Source organism: Trachypithecus francoisi, unplaced genomic scaffold (genome assembly GCF_009764315.1).
Source record: "Trachypithecus francoisi isolate TF-2019V2 unplaced genomic scaffold, Tfra_2.0 Lachesis_group3, whole genome shotgun sequence".
Lineage (NCBI taxonomy): Eukaryota > Metazoa > Chordata > Mammalia > Primates > Cercopithecidae > Trachypithecus > Trachypithecus francoisi.
In genome coordinates, this window is record NW_022681468.1 from 31236900 (window position 1) to 31261978 (window position 25079).

General features: G+C 48.9%; 1 protein-coding gene across 2 annotated transcripts; it reads left to right on the plus strand.

Moving 5' to 3' along the window:
- On the plus strand, positions 1-24781 carry TGFB3 (transforming growth factor beta 3). 2 transcript variants are annotated; one of them, XM_033187346.1, is made up of 8 exons: positions 1-486; positions 740-1973; positions 10897-11060; positions 11359-11488; positions 17252-17359; positions 19473-19644; positions 21825-21978; positions 23538-24781. In XM_033187346.1, exons 2-8 carry the CDS (start codon positions 1622-1624, stop codon positions 23694-23696), a joined length of 1239 nt encoding a protein of 412 aa, XP_033043237.1. In that variant the 5' UTR covers positions 1-486; positions 740-1621; the 3' UTR covers positions 23697-24781. The 2 variants fall into 2 exon arrangements, with proteins under 2 accessions (XP_033043237.1, XP_033043236.1); XM_033187345.1 differs by having other exon boundaries at positions 1-1973.
- Positions 24782-25079: the final 298 nt, after the last annotated feature.

Sequence of the window (25079 nt, forward strand, 5' to 3'; positions counted from 1 at the left end):
AAGAATCCGGCCAGGATCGCCGCGGAGCGGACGCTGACCCTCCGACCTGGCTCGCAGGCCGGGAGTCCCCTCCACGAGGCTGGCACGGCCGCCCCTACCGGGTCCCGCGCCCTCTGCGGACCCTGCCCTGGGTCGGGCCTGGCCAGGGGGCGACCCCGGGACCGGGGGACCAGGAGGGAGAGTAGACGCGGGCCGCGGACGGCGCGGACTAACAGCTGGCGAGAGGGCGCCGGGGCTGGGGGAAATGGAGGGAGGGGGCTCATCGGAGTAACTTTCCAGAAAAACAGCCAACGTGTAGCAGGAGTGATTCCAAGAGGGGAAAAAAAGTTCAGCTACCACGTCGAACGAGAGGACTCGCAACGTATTTTTCAAATGGGCTCGGCTTTTCCTGTGCCTGTTTAAAACATTAACATCGTGCAGCAAAAGAGGCTGCGTGCGCTGGTCCCTCCCTCCCCCACCCCAGGCCAGAGACGTCATGGGAGGGAGGTATAAAATTTCAGCAGAGAGAAATAGAGAAAGCAGTGTGTGTGCATGTGTGTGTGTGAGAGAGGGAGAGGAGCGAGAGGGAGAGGGAGAGAGAGAAAGGGAGGGAAGCAGAGAGTCAAGTCCAAGGGAATGAGCGAGAGAGGCAGAGACAGGGGAAGAGGCGTGCGAGAGAAGGAATAACAGCTTTCCGGAGCAGGCGTGCCGTGAACTGGCTTCTATTTTATTTTATTTTTCTCCTTTTTATTTTTTAAAGAGAAGCAGGGGACAGAAGCAATGGCCGAGGCAGAAGACAAGCCGAGGTGCTGGTGACCCTGGGCGTCTGAGTGGATGATTGAGGCTGCTGCGCTCAGAGGCCTGCCTCCCTGCCTTCCAATGCACATAACCCCACACCCCAGCCAATGAAGACGAGAGGCAGCGTGAACAAAGTCATTTAGAAAGCCCCCGAGGAAGTGTAAACAAAAGAGAAAGCATGAATGGAGTGCCTGAGAGACAAGTGTGTCCTGTACTGCCCCCACCTTTAGCTGGGCCAGCAACTGCCCGGCCCTGCCTCTCCCCACCTACTCACTGGTGATCTGACTTTTTTTTTTTTTTTTTTTTTACCTTTTTCCCCCCCTTTTCTTTTCCATTCTCTTTTCTTATTTTCCTTCAAGGCAAGGCAAGGATTTTGATTTTGGGACCCAGCCATGGTCCTTCTGCTCCTTCTTTAAAATACCCACTTTCTCCCCATCGCCAAGCAGCGTTTGGCAATATCAGATATCCGCTCTATTTATTTTTACCTAAGGAAAAACTCCAGCTCCCTTCCCACTCCCAGCTGCCTTGCCACCCCTCCCAGCCCTCTGCTTGCCCTCCACCTGGCCTGCTGGGAGTCAGAGCCCAGCAAAACCTGTTTAGACACATGGACAAGAATCCCAGCGCTACAAGGCACACAGTCCGCTTCTTCGTCCTCAGGGTTGCCAGCGCTTCCTGGAAGTCCTGAAGCTCTCGCAGTGCAGTGAGTTCATGCACCTTCTTGCCAAGCCTCAGTCTTTGGGATCTGGGGAGGCCGCCTGGTTTTCCTCCCTCCTTCTGCACGTCTGCTGGGGTCTCTTCCTCTCCAGGCCTCGCCATCCCCCTGGCTCCTCTTCCCAGCTCACACATGAAGATGCACTTGCAAAGGGCTCTGGTGGTCCTGGCACTGCTGAACTTTGCCTCGGTCAGCCTCTCTCTGTCCACTTGCACCACCTTGGACTTCGGCCACATCAAGAAGAAGAGGGTGGAAGCCATTAGGGGACAGATCTTGAGCAAGCTCAGGCTCACCAGCCCCCCTGAGCCAACGGTGATGACCCACGTCCCCTATCAGGTCCTGGCCCTTTACAACAGCACCCGGGAGCTGCTGGAAGAGATGCATGGGGAGAGGGAGGAAGGCTGCACCCAGGAAAACACCGAGTCGGAATACTATGCCAAAGAAATCCATAAATTCGACATGATCCAGGGGCTGGCGGAGCACAGTAAGTCCAAATTCTTGCTGGGGTGTCTGCTCTGGAGGGTCTGAACTGAAGCTGGGAGCTCTGCAGAGGGGGGCCTAGTGCTGGCCACACAGCAGGGTGCCCCAGGATTCACCAGCTCCAAGGCTCAGGAGGTGCGATGCTCCTCCGTTGGGGCTGGGGAGGTGGGTGGGGAAGGACATAGAGCCATTCTGTTAAGAGCCGGTGCTTCTGGGAGGCCAGGAGCTCTGGAGCTGAGCGGCTTGCTGAACTCACATCACATCCTTGACTGATTTTAATTTGGAATTACATTGTGCTGTCCAGGGAAACATATGTATTCTTGCACATGCGATCGTATCAGTAACTGTAAGCATCTGGGTGCCATAAAGGGGAAGGCCGGCTCTGTCAGGAGCCCTTACAGTTCTCAGTGTGGAGACCTCGGTCTTCTCCCTGCTTTTCACAACTCATTGTGACACGTCTCCGTCTCAGTTTTTCCAGTTGTTGGGAAGAAGAGTACCTGCCCCAAATTAATGTCTGTCAAGCTTTTTGAAGCCCAGGCAAGAGACAGCTTCTTGCTGCCTGGGCCCTTTGGTCTACCCCACCCACGTGACCCACAAGACCCACGTGAGCTGTGTGTGTGGAGGGGAGAGGGTATGCACGAATGCTCCCAGGGCCGTGTACTTTAGGGCGACATGCAGTCTTGTGCATAGACAGACCTCATGTGCTCAAAATGGGCGCCCTCCAGGCCAGTGGGCACGGGGAGAGCGGGTTTTGGCTCTGGATGCGTAGGGAGGCTGGCGCCCTTTGTGTCTGCGTGTCACGGGAGAGCGGGTGGAGGGGTGGCAGTGGGTGCACGGTGTGGGGGGGATATGTCTGGGAGCCTGCTGTCCCAGGAGGCTCCGTCTGCACGGAGGAGCCGGGCGGCTTCTGGGTGAGATGTCTGTGTGTGTTTGTACACGTGTGGAAGTCATCTGTGTTTACTGAAGGGGATTTTAAAAACCTCAATACAAGAGAGAGAAATTTGGCAGATGTTGAGAAACTGACAGCCCAGGAAAGAGGAATGTGAGCCACTCGTGGGCCATAGACTACGGGAGCAGCTCTGTTTGCTTTTCCTACCAGCAGGTGTCCTCGCCGCCCTGACTACCTCAGCCCAGGCCCACCTGGGAGAGGGGTGGAGGGTGTGGGATGGAATTGGCAGGCAGGGGAGGGTGGTCAGCAGAGCACACAGCAAGGGGTGAAAGGAACCTGGCTGGAGAGAAGTAACAGGAGTGGGTACCAATGGGTGGACCAGCTCTGGCTGGAGATGCAAAGGCCCTGTTCACGGCTCCACGCCAAGCAGAGGAGCCTGTGGTTACTGGCGAGGGGTTCCCGCTCCGGCTTCCTGTGGCTGCCTGGAGCGCCTTTCTTTAGGATGTGGCTGCCGTGTGGGGGCGGTGGCTGGAGGCCGAGGCAGAGCTAGTGCTCCTTGCCCAGGGTCTCTGGGTGGGGCTGACTCAGAGGCCCACAGTTCCCAGAGGCACCTGGCAGCTGGATAGCCAAGGCTCCAACTCCCTGGGAACCCACCAACACAGGAGATAGTGACCACAAGCATCAGAGGAAGGTCGAAATCTGAGGCCGACAGGAGAGGCATGAGGAGAGTCCAGGGAAAGAGGGCAGGACTCAGACCTTCATGGGCTGGGTCAGCAGGAGGAGTCCAAGGGAGGAGGGATCCTGAGTCACGAGGACCCCCCCCCCAGCCTGGAATCCTGAGCTGAGAATGAATGAGCCACGTGGAGGCAAGGCCACGCGGGTGCAAGTGGACATTGATTTTGTGCAGACTCAAGGCACAAATAGCAGATGGCCTTGGGAAAATCCCAGGCAGGGCCCCACAGATGCTGGGCAGCTTCCAGGCTGCAGTACCAAGACCTGCAGCAGATGGGAGTGGCTGTGGGGCTATGGAGCAATAGTCTGGCCTGGGGCAACCCAGCACAGCGAGCAGGATGCTGTTCAGGATGCTGGGGAGGAGCCAACACGCAATGCTATGAGGCTCACAGGTGCAAACCGGAAGCAGGCAGACTCTGCAGCTGTTGGAGGTGACTTGGAGGCTGAGCAGACAGACCTGGGCCCGCCCTGCAGCTGGTCAGGTGCTGAGCCCACCCCAGAGAGGCAGACACACAAGGCACACTAATTATAAAGAAGGCAGTGGGCAGGTGCTAAGCAGGAGCAGAGAGCCATCATCAGGGGCTTGCGAGGCGGCGGGGCGGGGGGTGGGGGAAAGGAAGCCTGTCCTTAACTCATGAGGGCAGACAGAGGTGACACCAGGTCTGTGGTGGGGCACAGCAGGGTCTCGATGCCAGATCCTCTGCGGGGAGGTCATGAGATCATGTTCTCTTCCATATTTCCTCACTTCTGGCCACCTCCCTGACCCAGTGAACATGCATTCGAAGGAAAGTGACAGTAGGAGCCAGGGCAAGGAGACGGAGGTTCCTGGAGAGGAAAATGAAAGAGGAAATACTTTTTAGTGGTGCAGGAGAAAGGGCACCAAGGTGAGAGCAGAGAGGAAGGCCTTTTCCTAAACAAATTTATCTCCCTGTTTTATGGATAAAGAAACTGAGACCTGAATCGCTTAAGTAATTTGTCCAAAAAGAGTCGGCACCCTAACCTAGACATTCTGCCTGCACGACACATGTAGTTAAGCACTCATGGATACGTAAAATACACATTGTAAGTGCTACCTTTAACCTTTAGGGTTCAGTAGAACTTTGATTTGTAACATAAATGAATCACATGTTGGACCAAGCAGGAGAGGTCAGGAGTTACTATCTTAGTAACCCAGGTGGCAGATTGCATAAAGATAACCAGATTTGTTCTTTCTTAGCTCTGCAATTTTTTTTTTTTTTTTGCCTGGGAGATTCATACTGCCACAAATGTTCTCCCTAATTTAATGAAAGAGTTTTCTTTATTTAATGAAGAAGTCTCAAGCAGGTTAAGCAACTGCAGCTACATAAAAGTGACCTCTCTGAGCCTCAGTTTCCCCAGCTGTAAAGTCAGAGATGATTTCCAAACTCCTTTTCAGCTGAAAGAATTTTATAATTCCATCTGGGATGAATCAGCACAGCCCCTACTGGGGACTATGGGCAAGACTCTGTAATCCCTTCTCTAATTCTCCAGGATTTTACTGTGGGGAGGGAGTAGAGAGTTTCTCCGACCCCACGTGATGGGAAAGGGCACAGCTTTTTTACTTCTGTTGCCATCCCTCTTACAAAGATATCACCAATGTAGGTGTTGTTTTATCTTCTGGCTTGTAATTATCTGTGTCTGTTCAGAGACTTGTTGTTTTCAGCCAAGGGCAGCGCTAAGACAACCGGCAAATCCGGAGTTTCTCAGCAAAGAGAAAACTCGATATTTTAGTCTTTCTTCTCTGGCTGCTAAGTGTAGATTTTGTTTATTCTGAGAATTATGCTGAAAATCATTTGCTCCAAGGACCAACGCCCTCTGCACAGTAGGGGTCAGCACTTCTCCAAGTGTGGTCCAGAGGAAGCTGGAGGTAAATGTAGATTCCCTGGTCCTACCCACCCTTACAGAATCAGAATCTTGAGGGGTGGAGTCTTGGGGAATCTGTATTTTCGACAAGCTCCTTATGGATTCTTAAGCACACTGAAGCTTAAGACTCAGGGAACTAGGGCAAAACCTTTTCTTAGAGGGATGGCAAACACAAGTGCCTACAGAAACCCAGCAGGAAACGCAAATGATCTGGAAGAAAAGCCACGGTGTAGTGATCAGCTGCACCAGGACACTTGGTCTTGGGGTCAGGAAGAAAGTAAGGTGTGTGAGACAGGGAGAGGGAGAGGACCTGGAGCCCACGTGCCCAGCCAAAGCAGCAGCCAGCCTCAGCTCTTGCTGGGTCTTGCATTGAGGACTGTGGGTCCAGCTTGATTAGTTCTTCCCATGTCCCAGAAGAGAAGAAAATCTGGATCTTTCTGTGAAGTATTCCAATTTTTAACGTGGGCTTAAAATGTTTATGGGCTTCTAACTAAAAATTTTTAAAGGTGTTCCATCAGCAAAGCAACACGTCTAATTTATTTAAAGGTTAATCAATAGAAAGCTCACACACACCATTAAAGCAGTGGTTTCTCAAACTTCCAGAACATCTGGAAGCTATGGTGCCCTTTGCAGCACATTATAATCTGTGGTTCTCAACCCTGGCTGCACACTGGAATCATCTGGAGATCTTAAAAAAATATGTTGTGGACCGCACTCACTCCAGTGTAGTCAGAACTGCTGGGGAATGGGTCCAGGCATCGTTTGTTTTTAAAGCTTTCCAGGTGATTCTAACGTGCAGCCAGGGTAGAGAAGTACAGCCACACTGATAAATACAGTCCCTTCACTGGAACCAGCAAAAAATGATATATACAAGCAAAGGCACACCTAGCAGCCCCAGGTGTCCGAACACATTTTAAAAGGCAGTTAACTAAACATGGTCAGCTATTTCCTGGTTTTTCCATGCATACTCTACATGAATATTCTTTGCTTATGTTTTGCCCCGTAAAACAAGATAGAGAAAATGGCATTCACCAATATACATTTTCCTGTGCGATGGAAAAAGTTGCTCAAGATTTAATTTGTAATAGTGGGACCCCCTAGTCCAGTTCTCAATAATGCTAGTGTTCTGCAGAGGCATGGCTTAAAAACCACAAACTGGTTTGCAGTGGGTCATTATCTGAGGCATAGGTTGACGTTCTAGGCCCATTTAGTGGAATCTTGCCATATTTTGTCGATGAAACCATCTTCACTAGATGATCGCCCAGATCCCTCCTAGCTTCCAGAGTCTCTGCTTCAATAAATGAGGTGTGTTCAGAAGACCTGGGTTCAAACCCCATCTCCGCCACCTTCTAGTTATATGACCTTGGGAAAGCCATTTAACTTTTTGAGGTTCATTTTTCTCATTTGTCAAGTGATAAATTTTACATGTTTTCCTTCTCAAGGGTTGTTAGAAGGTCACATGAAGTAATAAAAACTCGAGAAAACATAAGATGGTGCTATTACATTTTGCTTATTTATTTACACTATGATTCATTCCACAGATTACTTAAAGCATCATTATTCAGTGAATTTGATTGTCAAGAAGATTGTATTTACATTTTCTTTGATCTCCCAGGCAATTCTTTTTTAAAATTAATTTTAATTTTAATTTTTTTGACAGAGTCTCACTCTTGTCACCCAGACTGGAGTGCACTGGTGCAATCTCGGCTCACTGTAGCTACTGTAGCTTCTGCCTTCTGGGTTCAAGCAATTCTCGTGCCTCAGCCTCCCGAGTAGGTGGGGTTACAGGTGCCCACCACCATGCCCCGCTAATTTTTGTATTTGGAGTAGAGTCAGAGTTTCGCCATGTTGACCAGGTTGCTCTCGAACTCCTGACCTCCAGTGATCCACCTGCCTCGGCCTCCCAAAGTGCTGGGATTACAGGCATGAGCCACTGTTCCCAGCCTTTAAAATTTTTAATTTTAAATAATAGGGATAGGTCCTCCCTATGTTGTCTAAGCTGATCTTGAACTCCTGGGCTCAAGTGATCCTCCCACCTCAGCCTCCCGAGTAGCTGAAATAACGGACGTGTGCCAACACGCCCAGCTAATTTTTGTATTTTTTATAAAGATGGGGTTTCACCATGTTGGCCAGGCTGGTCTCGAACACCTGAGCCCAAGCAATCCGCCCACCTCAGCCTCCCAAGGTGCTGGCTGGGATTACAGGCATGAGCCACCGTGCCTGGCTGCCAATTCGTTTTTTTTGACACGGAGTCTCACTCTGTCGCCCAGGCTGGAGTGCAGTGACGCAATCTCAGCTCACTGCAACCTCGACCTCCCAGGTTCAAGCGATTCTCCTGCCTCAGCCTCCTGAGTAGCTAGGATTACAAACATGCACCATCATGCCTGGCTAATTTTTATATTTTTAGTAGAGACAGGGTTTCACCATGTTGCCCCGGTGCCAATTCTTTTTTAATCACTAGCAATTATGTCCAGGCTTTGCTTGCTAGCATCAAATTGCTTGTGTCAGCTAACTTCTGAGTGACTGTGGCCAAGACCCTCTGGACAGCCATTTCTCCCTCTGAAGAGGGTTGCACTACATGACTCCTAATGTACCTTCTAACTCATTGGAAAGCTATACATCCCAGTAATAGAAAATGACCTTTCCCACCTCTTTTTTGAAACCTTAAAATTCTCCTCAGGAGGAGTTCATCTTGGGGAGCAGATTAGGCTGGAAGAAACCAAAGAGGACAGCCACTAGGGTGTCCTGAGAACTCTCCTAGCTCATAACTTTCTCCATCTCCTGGCTTCCCACTGCCTTGACCCACTGTGACCGTCCTCACCAGCAAGTGCCATTTTCCATCTCCTTTCTTTTTTTTTTTTTTTGAGATGGAGTCTCCCTCTGTCACCCAGGTTGGAGTGCAGTGGCGCAATCTCAGCTCATTGCAACCTCTGCCTCCTGGGTTCAAGCGATTCTCCTGCCTCAGCCTCCTGAGTAGCTGGGATTACAGGCGCACATCACCACACCTGGCTAATTTTCATATTTTTAGTAGCGACAGGGTTTACCATGTTGGTCAGGCTGGTCTCGAACTCCTGACGTTGTGATCCACCCACCTCGGCCTCCCAGAGTGCTGGGACTACAGGTGTGAGCCACTGTGCCCTGCCCCGTCTCCCTTCTTTTTACAGCAAGGTTCATGTTGCACTGACTTTATTCCTCTTGTAGTCACTGGTGGTGTGTTATTTATTTACTTTATTATCATTATTTTTTTGAAACATAATCTCCTTCTGTTGCCCAGGCTGGAGTGCAGTAGCACAATCACGGCTCACTGCAGCCTGGACCTCCCAAGCTCAAGCGATCCTGCCAGGAGGTACTATTGTAACTGAAGCCGTATCGATAACAGCTCCTTCAAGACCCAGCTCTGTTGTCCTTGATAGGGTTGCCAATGCAAGTAGCTTATCCACATTCAGAGTATTACAAACTTGTAAACTTACACATTACTTAGCTATCACTGACTTCTCTCCTTGGTTCTATCTGAAATGGTTTAGGGAATCATTGGCAGTATCTGTTCCTTCAAAGCCAATTATTAATCAGGGCTTCATTAGATAGCATTCACACATTTGTTTTCCTAACATCTGTTCCATTAATTTTCTAAGAATTAGTGTCCGGCCCACCAGATGGCAATTTCCAGAAACATTCACTCATCCTTCCCTAAAGATCAGTAGCGCATTTGCTTGTTTCCAGGCCTCTGATCCTTCCTGCCTTGTCCGTGACTTCCTCAACCACCCCTCGGGGTGATTATAAGCTCATTCCAGCCATGTCCATTATGTGTGGAATCTGGGTCTATGAGCTTGAATTTCAGCCTCGGGCTATTGTTACCATTTGTGCAGAAAGTTTTTCTCTGGGTGTGAATACTGCTCAGACCTTGAGGTTGTCAAGTGTACAGGAGCAGAGAAAAGACAGGCTCTTTCTCTTTCTCTGGCTCAGAGGGGTGAGAAAGAGCATTGGCTGCCCATGTTTTGTGGACAGGGATGAAGAGGCCAGCAGGTGACAGCGTCTGGCATAGCGCGTACTGTCAAGGAAAGAGAAAGGAGCCAATGGAGGAAGCATCTGTGTTTCCGCCAGGTCCATGATGTGGGCTCTTTGCTATATCAGCCCGGCTTTATTGAGTCTAAAACACGAGATTGAGATGTCACTGCACTGCTTGAACACTTTCAGTGACTCCCTACTGTTAATGGGTTAAAATTTAACCTTTTAGTCTGACAGGTGGACCCCAGTCTACCATCTTGCCGTTTCTCACCTGGCTGCCACCTGCTGCTTCGAGTCCCTCTTACTCATTTGCATTTCCTCCCTTCCCTGCCTTTGCTTCCAGCAGTCACTCCACGTTCCTCCCCATCCTCAAATCCTCTCAATTTTCACCTCTTCCATGAAGTGCTCCCTGCCGTTTCCCTCCTTTGATTTCCTGCAGCAACCAACCCCTGGACTTCTCTGAAAATCATTGGTTTCCTGTCACTCCCCTCACCTGTGCTCCTGCATTTTGACATCTTCCGGGGCACTCTGTCCTATTATTTCTCTCTAGTCCTGTTATTTGGGCCCATGTATTAATACCCCCCACTTGGATATTAACCCATAAGCCCGAGGCTGCAATTTTTTGAATTTTGAAGTCAGACCTTGGGGATGACCTTGAGCAGTAGGATATAAATCACTCCCACATGCTTAGCATTCCAATAATGGAACACTAGGCATAAATGGATTTTAATCCCCTTGAAGGCAGGGGTTGTGTCTGTTCACGTTTTGCTTCCCAGTGTTAGCACTATGCTTGGCATATAGTAGCTGCTCAATACATTTTTTATAAATGAATGGATGCCCAGATGAACAAACACAGGAATAAATCAACTAGTTGTAAGATATGTAAACTACTAGGTTGCTGATATCTTTCTAGAATCAGTATTTTCTTAGGTCGGGCACGGTGGCTTACGCCTGTAATCCCAGCTCTCAGGGAGGTAGAGGCAGGAGGATAGCTTGAGCCCAGGAGTTCGAGACCTGCCTGGGCAATATAGTGAGACCCTGTTCTCCACAAAAAGGAAGAAAAAACAAAACAAACAAAAATGTAGAATCAGTATTTTCTCAAAAAGTAGGAAAAACAGGTTGGAGAACTTACCAGAACTGAGATTTTAAGGCAGTGGGAGGAGGGGGCAATTAGATTTGACTGGCCAGTCTCTAGTGCCATGTCGTGGAGCTCTGAGGCCACATTGCTCCTTGCTCAGGACTGTGTGTGATTCTAGGGCCACCAAGAATCTTCCTCGTATTTCCACCTTGAGGTCTGAGACCTCAAGCCTCTAGGGAGGTGGCAGGCAGGACGGTGGCCACTTGGTGCCTGTCCGTTGGCAGCACACTGTTCCTGCATGTCTCACTCATGCTGTGCCCTCTGCTCTGCTTTATCTCCTAGACGAACTGGCTGTCTGCCCCAAAGGAATTACCTCCAAGGTTTTCCGCTTCAATGTGTCCTCAGTGGAGAAAAATAGAACCAACCTGTTCCGAGCAGAATTCCGGGTCTTGCGGGTGCCCAACCCCAGCTCTAAGCGGAATGAGCAGAGGATCGAGCTCTTCCAGGTAACTCCTCTCTAGGAGCAGAAACCACACCTACGAGAAAGCCAGTTCCTTTGCCATATCAGGGCACCACTGGGTGCAGAGTTTGGCAGACCTGGGTTTGAATCCTGGCTTCTCTGAGCCTTCGTTTCTGTATCCGTGTCTGTCATTAAAACACTTAAGAGTTAGCTAAGGCGCTCGGGACCATGGCATTCAGGAACCACTGGTTTCTTATTGCTCCCTCACCTGTGCTCTGCACTGTGACATCTTCTGGGGCACTCTGTCATGGCCTCTAGTACTCACTCCTTTCTCTGCCCTGTAGATCCTTCGGCCGGATGAGCACATTGCCAAACAGCGCTATATCGGTGGCAAGAATCTGCCCACACGGGGCACTGCCGAGTGGCTGTCCTTTGATGTCACTGACACAGTGCGTGAGTGGCTGTTGAGAAGAGGTAGGTGGACCCTTCGGAAGAACATTTCAGAATGAACCTCAGGTCCCTTAGTCCTCCATGAAACAGAGGGAAGAGGACAGAATTAAGGGAGTCAAAGATCTGGGTTCAAACCCTAGCTTTGCCACTGAGTATCCTCCATTCATTCACTCAATTAATGTTTATTAAGTGCTCCCTGTAAACCAGCCCTGGGGATGCAGCCACAGGGATAGGAACCATGAGAAATGGAAAGAGGGCAATGTGATAATGATTGGGTGGGGTCCAACAGGGAAGGTCTCTGTGATGAAGAAATTCCTGCATTGACATCTGAATGATAAGGAGTCAGCCCATGAAGATCAGAATAAGGGATGTGCTAAGCAAAGGCAACAGTGAGGCCCAGGCCCTCAAGTGGAAATAAGCTTGATTTGTTCGAGCAGCAGCAGCAGCAAACAGATTGGTGTGGCTGGAGCATGCTGAGCTGGGGTAGGGAGGAGGAGGGGAGGTGGTCAGAGAGGTTGCTGGGGCCATGTAATTTATTATTATTATTATTATTATTATTTCTTGAGACTGAGTCTCACTCTGTTGCCTAAGCTGGAGTGCAGTGGTGCAATCTCAGCTCACTGCACCTCCGCCATCTGGGTTCAAGCGATTCTCATGTCTCAGCCTCCTGAATAGCTGGGACTACAGGCGCACGCTGCCACACCTGGCTAATTTTTTTTGTATCTTTAGTAAAGATGGGGTTTCACCATGTTGGCCAGGCTGGTCTCAAACCCCTGACCTCAAGTGATCCACCCACTTTGGCTTCCCAAAGTGCTGGGATTATAGACGTGAGCCACCATGCCCAGTCCATTTAATTTAGAACATCATCAGGTCATGGCGAGGTTTCAGGACTTATTCTGGGGGTGATGAGAAGTGTGGGAGTGCTATAATCAGAGACGGGGATACTCAAGGTACCCAGGTATTCCTTTCTGTCCCTCTACTGGGTGTGAAGCCAAGAGCCTAGGAGAACCATGTGGATCTGCTGACAGCAGCTCTGCTGGGAATTCTGACTCAAACAGCTACCAGGAGGAGGGACTGGGTGTGGTGATTCGATTGACATCTTTAAAAGATCCCTCTAGTTTCCAGGAGGTCAAGGGAAGAGGCAGAAAAACCAGTTAGGAGCCATGGTGGCAGCCCAGATGAGAGCAATATAGGCTGAGACTAGGGTGGTAGCCGTGGATATGAAGATCGTATGGATTTGTTCTGTATTTTGAAGGTAGCCAGTAAGAAGCACAGGCTGATTAGGTGCGGGGTGTGAGGACACAAGAGCATTCTGGATGACTTCTAAATTTTTCGACATCCAGGTGGTATCACTTATTGAAACGGAGGGCCTAGGAGAAGAACAGGTTCTGTTCTGGCCAGTTAAGTTTGAAAGGCCGAGTGGTCATGCAAGCAGAGCTATCCCAGAGGCGTATCACCCTTCACATGTCCCAAATATCTTATCCACGCACTGTCTTTCTTCACCTGGAAAATAAGGCAATGGTTCCTCCTCTGCATGCCTCACAGAGTTGTTTTAAGGATCAAATGCATTTGAGAGAACTTCATGGTTTTTACCATGTTTTACAGGAGTAAGCTTTTCTTATTTTAAATAAGGAAACAGGCCGAGAGAAGTTAAGTGACTTGACCGAGGTCGTCCAGTCTGGATGAGAACTTTGGTGTCTCATGACACCATCCTCTGTGTTTCTTTCCCTTTCCTTGACTGGCACTGCCTGGTCTGATGCTCAGTGGGTTGGGGTCACAGATGGCAGTCCCATCTGTTCCTTCTCTCCCTCTTGGGCAGGGTTTTCTCCTGTCATCAGCTGCTATAAAGCCACAGACCATCCATATATTGATGCCCAGAGTCCCTGAGGCAGGTGGATCCTTCTAGGTCCTTGGTATTTTAGGCAACTAAGAGTTAAAACTCAAAGGCAGAGATTACAAACTATTTGGCCTGCATATTGTTTTCGATTTGACTAGTCATCAACAGTTTTGGGTGTTTTAAGTCAGAAGATTTCACATAAAACCTGGACTTCTTGCTGTTTTTGAAAAATTGGAAGATTTCCTGGTAACCACCCATCAGAGACGAGTACTGGCCACCCCTTAGATGGGGTATGCATCCTCAGTACCCACAGCCCTCACTATTCCCTATTGTTCCCCAAGAGTGAGACTGGTAGTTCCTGTTTAGCATCACGTGCTGGCTCGATTTTCTCACGTGACCTGCCTGGGCTCCGTAGGCATCGAGTTTGCATTGCTTGGTACCCATGGAGCCCAGGCAGGTCACATAAATGAGAAAATTCCCCATCCAAGGGGAATTATCCGGTGGCTGAGTTGGCAGATGGTGGGCTGGAGATCCTGCCCCAGTCCCAAGGGTACCCAGGAATTCCATCCTGTCCCTCCTACTGAGCATGAAGGCAAGAGCCTAGGACAACCCACGTGGATCTGCCGACAGCAGCTCTGTTGGGAATTCTGACTCAGACGGCTACAGAAAGGAGGGGCTGGGGAAATTAATCTCTTAACTTCCCTGTCTGATTTTGATCAGCTCCACCTGGATTTCTTTGAAGCCCTGGGCACTTGAAGGAGTTCTTATTTTCACAGCTGCAGAGCTCAATGAGAAGTTTGCATTGAGAATGATTTCCATCCTCCTGAGACATCAAAAAGATAATTTCGTAATAAAACCTATGGGTCCCCCACCCACCATCCCCACGGCTGCCAATTCTGAGGTTAGTTCTTCATTGGAACCTTCAGTTCCCACTTAGGCAGATACTGCCTACCTTTCCCACAAGGGAATCATCACACAGGTTTGTGCTTATAGAGAGCCCATGAATCTCTTCAGAGTTCATGGCTTCAAACCAGGCAACAAAGGACTCCAAATTGGAGCAGTTGGTGGTGTGGATTGATGAGGAAACTGAGTCACACATGTGGTCTTGGATTCATTGAGCAAACATCTGAGAGCCCTTGTGTACCAGGTACCCAGCCTGCATTCTGGGTCCCAGAGTGGGTTGGAGCCTCCTAGGGCCACTGGGGACCCAGATCTCATACCCTCGTGCTATTGCTCATATAGTCTGCAGCACCTAGCTAGACAAGGCCAGGTCTCCCCTAGCAGGCTGGGGAGGGAGCTTCTCAGCATCATGGCTCAGGAAAGGTGGGACACTGGGAAACAACCATCTTGCATGTTGTTGGTGAATGTGTGGGCATCTTCCTTGGTGGTCTCTGTTGCCCCCTCTTTGCCCCTCCTTATCTCTAACAAGAGTTTGGGATCTCAGGCATCAAGCTGTCAGTGCCTGAATCCTGGCACTGCTATCCACTGGTTGGATATCTTAGGCAAGCTGTTTAATCTCCCTAAGCCTCAGTGTTCTCATCTGTACAATGGGGGATAACAGTTCTTGCTCTATGGGATTATTATAGAGATTAAATGAGTTGGTGCTTGTAAAGTCTTAGAGCAGTGTTTGATATGTAGTAAAGTTCCATGCATTTTGGTGATTGTTGTTATCATCTCTAAGTCCTCTATCTAGATACAGCATGTTGGCCAAGCCAGACCACCCTCTCGTGCTTACCCCCTGGACCCTCACTCTCCCCAACATAGCTGTCTGCACCTTGACTTTCTAATTCACAGATTCATAGAACTCACTCCAGGTCTCTTCCAGCCCGCCTTGAACCAGCTTGACCAGGAGGTACACGGTGTTGTTAGGTAGCCCATTTCAGCTACTCTGGCTCCTCCTTCCAGCCGCCTTAACCCAGGGAGAGGGCACTCCTCATATTTCCCTCTCCGGTCACTTCTCCTCCAGCTGGGTCTCAGCTGCCTTGTTTTATTGGTCTGCCTTCCCTCACTGAGCGAACCTGCTGGAACAGAGATCTTCAAGCTCAGCAGGCGCAGTGTGCCCCAGAGGTTGCCCTGACTTGGGGTAGAGCGGATCTGGTTAGGCTCTGGAGTTTATGGAAGAAAGGCACTGGGTTTTTTTTTTTTTTTTTTGAGGCGGAGTCTCGCTCTGTTGCCCGGACTGGAGTGCAGTGGCCGGATCTCAGCTCACTGCAAGCTCCGCCTCCCGGGTTTACGCCATTCTCCTGCCTCAGCCTCCCGAGTAGCTGGGACTACAGGCGCCCGCCATCTCGCCCGGCTAGTTTTTGTATTTTTAGTAGAGACGGGGTTTCACCGTGTTAGCCAGGATGGTCTCGACCTCCTGACCTCGCGATCCGCCCGTCTCGGCCTCCCAAAGTGCTGGGATTACAGGCTTAAGCCACCGCGCCCGGCCAAGGCACTGGGTTTTAACCAGTAGGACTGGGATGTCCAAGCCAGCCTAATGTTGATGGGAATCTCCAGGCTCGTAGGCTTGTATCCCTCCGTCCATGAGAAGGCTGCTGGGCCAGGTCGGACTCTTTGGGGTTTGCCCTGATGGCACAATTTCAGGAAGACTCCAGGTTGTCCCCAAGGCCAGATGCTCACACACATGGTACGTGGCCTCAGGGAGCAGCAAATCAATCAACTCACTGAGAGGCTGACCCTGAATCCAGAGAGGTCTGTCCCCCATGACTTCTTCTACACCTGGTCACAGCTGGCTGCTACCCCAGGATCAACAGAGCTTCCCAAATTAAGTCTTACCCACTAGAATTGACATGATACCAGATCCTACCTGGTTTTCCATGTAAAATTACTTGTCTCAGTGCAGAGTTTCCATTTTCTTTCTTTTTCCTTCACTTCACTCAACCTCATTGACTGAGTTCCTGCTTCCTTGATTTTGGTTGCCAAAACTCATGATCCCACAACTACTAGGCAAATGGGCTAGAGTTGCCCTTCTTGCATCAGAATGTCAGGCACCAAACCCTGGCACCTCCAGGCTTCATCATGCTCACTGTCTCCACGCTCATGTCATCTGGACCCTCAGCCATAGTTCTCATCTCCTCTGTGCTGTTTTCTAAGTTCACAACTGTCTTCCCAAGCTGTTCGTCTTGGTGAGCAATCCACATTCCAACTTCCCATCATGGTGAACAAGGATTCCCAAAGAAGAAATGTCCAAGTAATTTTTACCTCATTGTGTCCTTGTTTCTTAGGGAAAATATGGCCCAGTGTAACCATGATGTTCATCTTATCTCTTCTAGAATCTGCCACTTTGTCTAGACCCACAATCATGGCCCTGGTAGAAATGCTTGCATCTTCCACTGAGATGGATTCTGCTTCCTGTCTGCAAGTGACCTCGCCTCTAGCATTGGTTCCTGACTTGAATTTTTTTGCCAGCATTACATCCTGTGGCTCTTTGAATTTATGGCCTTTTGAATCACGGTCTCTGTGCTTGGAGACTCTTTAGTTACTCCCTGTCCCTAGTCTCTTCCAGTCCCTCTGTCTCTTGCCCTCATCCTTCCTCAGTAGGTTGGCTCAACGATCCCCTCTCCCAGAAACCACGTAGATGGCATGAGTTTTTACTTTCCTTCCTGTATCTGTGTCCTTTTGCCCCCAAGTAGGTAGGTGACAATTTTCTCTTAATACCATCCTTTGAAAGGGAATGATTATTCTACTTCTGTTTCATGATGGCCACTAGTGTATGCCCCCATTTGGTGATTCATAATATAACAGGAATACCTGGAATGTGGCAACGTGCGCATGAAGGTCCACTCTGAGCTCTGGAGGCGCTTTCTGTCTCCTATGACCCTCCATAGAACTCAGTTCCTATGAGTCCCTGTAGGAGCAGAGGCCCTGGCTCACCCTTGCATGGGTGGTGGGTACACTTCCCCATCACACAGAGGCATTTTTCTCATGAACTCTGTCTTATTTTGCAGAGTCCAACTTAGGTCTAGAAATCAGCATTCACTGTCCATGTCACACCTTTCAGCCCAATGGAGATATCCTGGAAAACATTCACGAGGTGATGGAAATCAAATTCAAAGGTAACAAAATGAATGTGTATGGTAGGATGGGTGAGTGGGGCGGGGGCGGGGAGAGTTAATGGGACAGGATAGTGCAGGAGACCCTAACCAGACCTCAAGAAAAGAAACCAAGCTCCTTCAGCGAGATAGCCGACTATTTTGTACTTGAGTAATTCTGCTTTGCCCCAAAAGCAATGAGTGTAGCTTTCAGCTTATAGCTTAGAGAATGCATTAGCCTCTGGAAGACAACATGGTCTGGTAAGTGGTGAATCTGTGTAGGCAAGCCCTCTAGCCTCTGGGCCTAGTGAAATGGGATAAGAGTTCCTCTTTCACAGGGTTGTCAGGCAATTAAATGAGATAACGAATAAGGAACACTGTGCCAGAAATACTCAACAGATAGGAGTTGTCTTCCCCCTCCCTAAAAGAAATTAACTTTGGCTGTCCTGAACATGAGTGCCCAGACGACTGAGCTTTGCAGATGTGCAGGGCCTGCCTGACCTCGCCCAGGGTCCTCTGGGTTTGGATGATTGCTTCCAGTCTCAGGGTGTTTGTCCCCAGGTGTTTGGGTAGAGATGGTGAGGTCGTTGAGAGTCATTTCTGGTTTTCCATTATGTTTGCAGGGAACTCAGCCTTGATGATCTCTGGAGTTTAGGAAAGTTCCCTTTTCCTTTCATATTCCCATTTTGGGTAACTGTGGAATGCCTGACTGAGGTCAGCGGCTTGTCTAGGAAAAGGTGCAGGCCTCTTTTGGCTCAGCGCTAGACAGTGATCTTACCCCACATGGGCTCTATTTTAGAGCCTTTTTTTTTTTAAAGCCAAAGGTTTGACACTGTAATCACAGACCCTTAGAGCCCAGAGGACCTTCAGAGTCCTTACCTACAGGCCAGCTTAGGATGAAACCTTCCCATTTCAGTGAATACTTATCTTGTTTATAAAGATTTTCAGAAAAAGGGATTTGTAATCCAGGTCTCTCATTTATCTTACAGATCTGGTGCCCCTTCCTGAGATCTGAGCCCCTCCTGTAGCTATGTACATTAATTCCTCATGTTCCTGTCCTCAGTGAGGATGGACAACAGCTGGCAGCTATCCTTCACGAAATTGATCTCCATTTAGTTGAGACTCTAAGTCAGTCTCCAGTCTTTTCCTTTTTTTTCCAGAAGAAATGGGTTGATGAATTTAGGTTTTCTTTCCAGAGCTTGTTTGCTAAGCTATTTATCATATGCTTCATTATCTCATCTGAATTTTATAGTGAAAACACTTCAAACACTCTAAGTGCAATGTGAATATTAACAATTATACAGTCTTGTTTCTTTGGCTCCCTTTCAGGCCATCTTAAGTTGTGACACCTTACATTTTCGGTAGGACTTCTGCGTTATCTTGATCCATTCACATTTTAAGGGGAAACTCACATCCCAATTTTCTAAATCTAAAATCTAAAGTGACAAGCCAGGGCTGGGTGCGGTGGCTCACACCTATAATCCCAGCACTCTGGGAGGCCAAGGCAGGCGGATCACTTGAGGTCAGGAGTTGGAGACCAGCCTGGCCAACATGGCGAAACCCTGTCTCTACTAAAAATACAAAAATAGCCAGGCATGGTGGCATGCACCTGTAATCCCAGCTACTTGGGAGGCTGGGGCAGGAGAATCTCTTGAACTCCAGAGGCGGAGGTTGCAGTGAGCCAAGATGGGGCCATTGCACTCCAGCCTGGCTGACAGATCAAGACTCTGTCTCAAAATAACTAACTAACAAACAAACAAACTGACAACCCGGAGGTATGTGGTAGGCACCCACTTAGTAACAGCATTGCTTCATGGGTCCATGAAGATTCCTAGGAATCTCAGCAAGGGCTTTCTGCCCCTTGGGAGATTTCTGTACAGGAGTATGGGGATCTGAACATGGGACATCTTTCAGTGGGCATCCTTACAATGATGAGTTCTTTTGTTACTGGCTTCTCCATCTGCTCTTCCCCTTCCTGCAGCTGGACATCAGAATTAAGCTGCACTTGTCCCCCACACCTCCCTCTCAGACTGCACTACCCCTCCTCCTGGGCAGTGACGAGACGTGGGGAGGAGGCAGCTTCAAAGGGCTCTGCTTTCCTTAGACAGGAGATTGTCGCTTTCCTTCCCTTCTGCAGGCGTGGACAATGAGGATGACCATGGCCGTGGAGATCTGGGGCGCCTCAAGAAGCAGAAGGATCACCACAACCCTCATCTAATCCTCATGATGATTCCCCCACACCGGCTCGACAACCCGGGCCAGGGGGGTCAGAGAAAGAAGCGGGCCTTGGACACCAATTACTGCTTCCGGTGAGCCTGGGACCATGTGGGGACCAACATCTACTGCCTGCCTACTGCAGGTCAGGCCCCAGAGCCAAGCCACACGCAACAGGGGGTCCCTGATGCTGTTCACAAACATCTCCAGGAGGAAGACTGAAAATCTCTGACAGATCTCTTTGTTTTCCTGGGGGTCCCACTGTTTTTCTGTAGGCTAGCTCTGGAAGGGGCTGACTGAAGGAAATGAAGAAAACTCTGTGAAGAGGAGTGTTGCTAAAATAGTGTGGATTGGAGATGCTTGGTCAAAGCCTCTCCATGATTTCCACGTTTTAGGCATTTGTAGGGTGTGTGTGTGAGATTAATGTAGGAGTTTCCATTAAGGAAGTGCTCAGTTCCCTCTGAAGGGTCCAAGGATGCTACTGGATGACGGCAAACAGAACGGTCTCTATTTGAATGGGAAATTAGAGCTAGAGAAATTTACAAACGAATTCAGAAATTACTGGGTAGCCACAATACAGAGAGAGAAAAGATCCAGCTTCTTATCTAGGAGCAGTTTCACTGCTCATTTATAAGGGGAGGAGAAAGCATGCATGCCAACTACTAAAAGGGAGAAGATGATCACGCCCATAAGAGGCTCCGAAGGATTAAGTGCTTTAATTAGGAGCAACAAGTTTACCTATGGACACAGGAAAGGCTTCAGAAGGGTGTGGAATTTGAGCAGAGGCTTCAAGGATGAGGTTTGGGGATGAAAGGATCCAGGAGGGGAAGCGCTGCAGGTAAAAGGAGCATGAGTGAGTCCATTTGGCCTCAGAGGATGCCTGAATGAAGCTGGGGAGAATGAATTGGGAAATATTTAGATCTGGAAACCATGTCTTATGAGGATGGTTGGGCTTGGGAAACTAGGGATGTTGAGCTGGGGGAACAGCTCAACAGCAAGGTATAGGAGAGGCAAGGTAGTTGCTGCCAGCTGTCCTGCAGCCATGAAGGCTGGCATGTAGATTTATTTGTTCCATGCGTCTCTATCAGTTAGGAACAAATGCTCTTGACCAGTGACTTAAATCATAGTGGATTTCTTGTTCATAAGAGACTGATAGCAGCAGGCTTAGGGTGGGCTGGCTGCTTAATGATGCCACTGAAGAGTCAGTTTTTCTCTCTTTCCAGTCTGCCATGTTTAGTATGTTGGCTTTTCATCCTTTTCCTTATGGTCACAAGTGATTACTGGGGCTTCAGGCATCTTGTCCATGTTTAAGACAAGAAGGAACGAGGGAAGAGGAAGAGCCAGAAGCTTTCTTCTTTCATCTGTTACTTTTATAAATAATCAAATATCTTTGCCAGAACTTGCGCTTACCCCCTGCATACTTCTCCTTGTCTGATGGGTCATTATTGGGCCACATGACCACTGCTACTCACAAGGGAGGCCAGGAAAAGGAACCCCTGGTGTTTTAGACTCTGTAATGGGATGTGGCAAGGGAGAAGGGGGTTAGGAATGGTTATTGAAGAGATAACCAATAGTGTCTGCCATGGTTCACCCTTGGAACCCACAAGAAGCCAGATTTTGTCTAATAGCTGTCTTTGGAAGTAGCAAGTCTAGGTCTCAGCAGATATTAAAGCAGAGGCTAGATGACCACTTGGCAAGGGGTATTACTGCCAAATGGATCTCTGTAGGCAACAGAATTGAAGGGGCCTGATAATCACATTTGGGTGATCTGTTGAACCATGGTTCTAATAGAAGGATATGCTTTATTTGGCAATGACCTTTAGATTGAGTCTCATCTGTCACTTACTATTGTAGACAAGCTGCATAAACTTAGAATTTATTTCTGGCTGGGGTGCACATTAGGAGGGTAACAATAAAACCAACCTCAACAAAGCTGAGTTGGCTAGTAACATTTAGTGCTTGGTTTTATGTGGAGCACTTTATAGCTCTGCTTTGATTTGTGATATAAAAGGGAGCAGGGCCACCTTTGCCTCTTTACTCTTCCTCATACAGCATTTATCTCTGTTTCTTACATCCTTGGGATCCTGGTCTTTAACATATGAATGTGCCTTTCTGGTTTCTTCTGCCCCATGCCCTTGAACCTGGGATTCCACTGACCGGAGCCACCTATGATGGCATGAAAGGACTCCAAGGGAGAATATGAGAGCATTTGTGAAGCTTCTTTTATTGGTGGTTTCTTTTTAAGTTGATTTTCTATAAATGTTTTTTGTTGTAGCAACTTGGAGGAGAACTGCTGTGTGCGCCCCCTCTACATTGACTTCCGACAGGATCTGGGCTGGAAGTGGGTCCATGAACCTAAGGGCTACTATGCCAACTTCTGCTCAGGCCCTTGCCCATACCTCCGCAGTGCAGACACAACCCACAGCACGGTATGGAGCAGGCTTATGCTATCTGAGGCACTGGGGCTGACCGATCAGGTCACTTGTTAAAAAGAATGAGTGAAGGATTGAATGTTGAGTGAGTGAATGATGGTCTGGGGTGAGTAAAATCCCTCTGGTGAAGGTTCTGATCTTGGCACCCTGACTCAGTTCTCCTCCGTCACATTCCGCCCTTTTAAATTCCTACCATAGTTTCAACCAGCCTTTTAATTTGCTTTATCTAAAGCTCTCTGTACCATAGTAATTAATTAACTGCCACGTGTTACCCTATGTCAGAGATATGTGCATGTGGCTGGCAAAGAACACTGAAGCAGAAAGGCTTCTACAAGAACTCTGATCATTCCAGCCTCTCGAATGTAGAAAACTTACTCTGAAAGACAACAAGAAGCATGGACAAGAAGCTAATTTGAAATTCTAGGAACAGAAAGTGAGATAGCCGAGAGTCCACAACCCCTGAAACTAGTCTATCTTTCCCTCGAGGGGAATCCAAAATAGGGCAGTAATTTGTGAAGCATGTTTCCTTCTAGTTCATTATTTCTGCATCCTGTCTGGGGCCTACACTCTGGCACTTACTCAGTGGCTCAAGGCAATGTTTTGTGAGAACATTTCTCACCAAAGTGATCAGTTCCAGCTAGGATGAACAATATAAGAGTTGTTTTCTTAAAAGCCAAGATAGGCTGGGCGCGGTGGCTCACGCCTGTAATCCCAGCACTTTGGGAGGCCAACGTGGGTGGATCCCAAGGCCAGGAGTTCGAGACCAGCCTGGCTAACATGGTGAAACCCTGTCTCTACCAAAAATGTAAAAAATTAGCTGGGTGTGGTGGCATGCACTTGTAATCCCAGCTACTCGGGAGGGTGAGGCAGGAGAATCGCTTGAACCCGGGAGGCGGAAGTTGCAGTGAAGATTGCACCACTGCACTCCAGCCTGGGTGACAGAGTGAGACTGACTCAAAAAAAAAAAAAAAAAAGCCAAGATAATTAATTATCAGTGTAGTAACTGTCATATGCTTCAACTGATCACCCCAAACAAGTGCAGTTGTTCTGCTTCTGTCATTGCAGATGAACAACAGCTACCCAACTACTCACTCACCCAAACCAGGTTCCAACAGTTCCTCTTTGTTTTTTTTTTGAGACAGAGTCTCACTGTGACTCGGGCTGGAGTGCGGTAGCACTATTTCTGCTTACTGCAACCTCCGCTTCCTGGGTTCAGGTGATCCTCCCACCTCAGCCTCCTAAGTAGCTGGGATTACAGGCGCCTGCCACCACAGCCAGCTAATTTTTTTGTATTTTTAGTAGAGATAGGGTTTCACCATGCTGGCCAGGCTGGTCTCAAACTCCTAACCTCAAGTGATCTGCCTGCTCGGCCTCCCAAGTCCTGGGACTACAGGTGTGAGCCACTGCGCCCGGCCCCCAACAGTTCATTTTAAAGAGCACCCGTGGCCATTCTAGCGCTTGCTCAGCCTCTGGGACTGCCCTTGAACTGGGAGAGTTCCTGGGTTCCAGGCCTGGGGCTTGGCCTTCCAACCTCTCACTGACGTGTCCCTTCCCAGGTGCTGGGACTGTACAATACTCTGAACCCTGAAGCATCTGCCTCGCCTTGCTGTGTGCCCCAGGACCTGGAGCCCCTGACCATCCTGTACTATGTTGGGAGGACTCCCAAGGTGGAGCAGCTCTCCAACATGGTGGTGAAGTCTTGTAAATGTAGCTGAGACCCCACCTGCGACAGAGAGAGGGGAGAGAGAACTGCCACTGCCTGACTGCCCGCTCCTTGGGAAACACACAAGCAACAAACCTCACCAAGAGGCCTGGAGCCCACAACCTTCGGCTCCGGGCAGATGGCTGAGATGGAGGTTTCCTTTTGGAACATTTCTTTCTTGCTGGCTCTGAGAATCATGGTGGTAAAGAAAGTGTGGGTTTGGTTAGAGGAAGGCTGAACTCTTCAGAACACAGACTTTCTGTGATGCAGACAGAGGGGATGGGGATAGAGGAAAGGGATGGCAAGTCGAGACGTTGTGTGGCAATGGGATTTGGGCTACCCTGAAGGGAGGAGGAAGGGCAGAGAATGGCCGGGTCAGGGCCAGACTGGAAGACACTTCAGATCTGAGGTTGGATTTGCTCATTGCTGTACCAAATCTGCTCTAGGGGATCTGGATTATGTTATACAAGACAAGCATTTTTTTTTTTTTAAAGACAGGTTACGAAGACAAAGTCCCAGAATTGTATCTTATACTGTCTGGGATTAAGGGTAAATCTATTATTACTTTTGCAAACTGTCCTCTACATCAATTAACATCATGGGTCACTACAGGGAGAAAATGCAGGTCATGCAGTTCCTGGGCCATCAACTATATCGGGCCTTCTGGATATGCTGAATACAGAAGCAAAGGGTGGGAATCAACCCTCTCCTGTCAGCCCTCTGGGTCCCTCCTCTCACCTCTCCCTTGATCATATTTCCCCTTGGACACTTGGTTAGACGCCTTCCAGGTCAGGGTGCACATTTCTGGATTGTGGTTCCATGCAGCCTCGGGGCATTATGGGTTCTTCCCCCCTTCCCCTCCAAGACCCTGTGTTCATTTGGTGTTCCTGGAAGCAGGTGCTACAACATGTGAGGCATTCGGGGAAGCTGCACATGTGCCACACAGTGACTTGGCCCCAGACGCATAGACTGAGGTATAAAGACAAATATGAATATTACTCTCAAAATCTTTGTATAAATAAATATTTTTGGGGAATCTTGGATGATTTCATCTTCTGGAAGATTGTTTCTAGAACAGTAAAAGCCTTATTCTAAGGTATATGTCTGATTCGATAAAGATTCTTCAATTACCCTTTTCTTAATTCCATGTCCACGGCTACTAATCAGAAGTAACCAGAATCTGGGGCAGAGAATCTCTCAATCACCAAACGCACTGCTTAGCGCAACTGCCCTTACGCGGGAGCACACTTCCGCCAGCGGAGAAGACTGCACTATTGATTGTGCGTCTTTCCTTCTTGCAGAGTGTATTATTCTCAGAGACAGAGGCAGCGGCTCAGATGGGCAGAAAGCATACGAATTTGACCTCCAGATACCTGTGAGCAGAATCCCCTGGTGT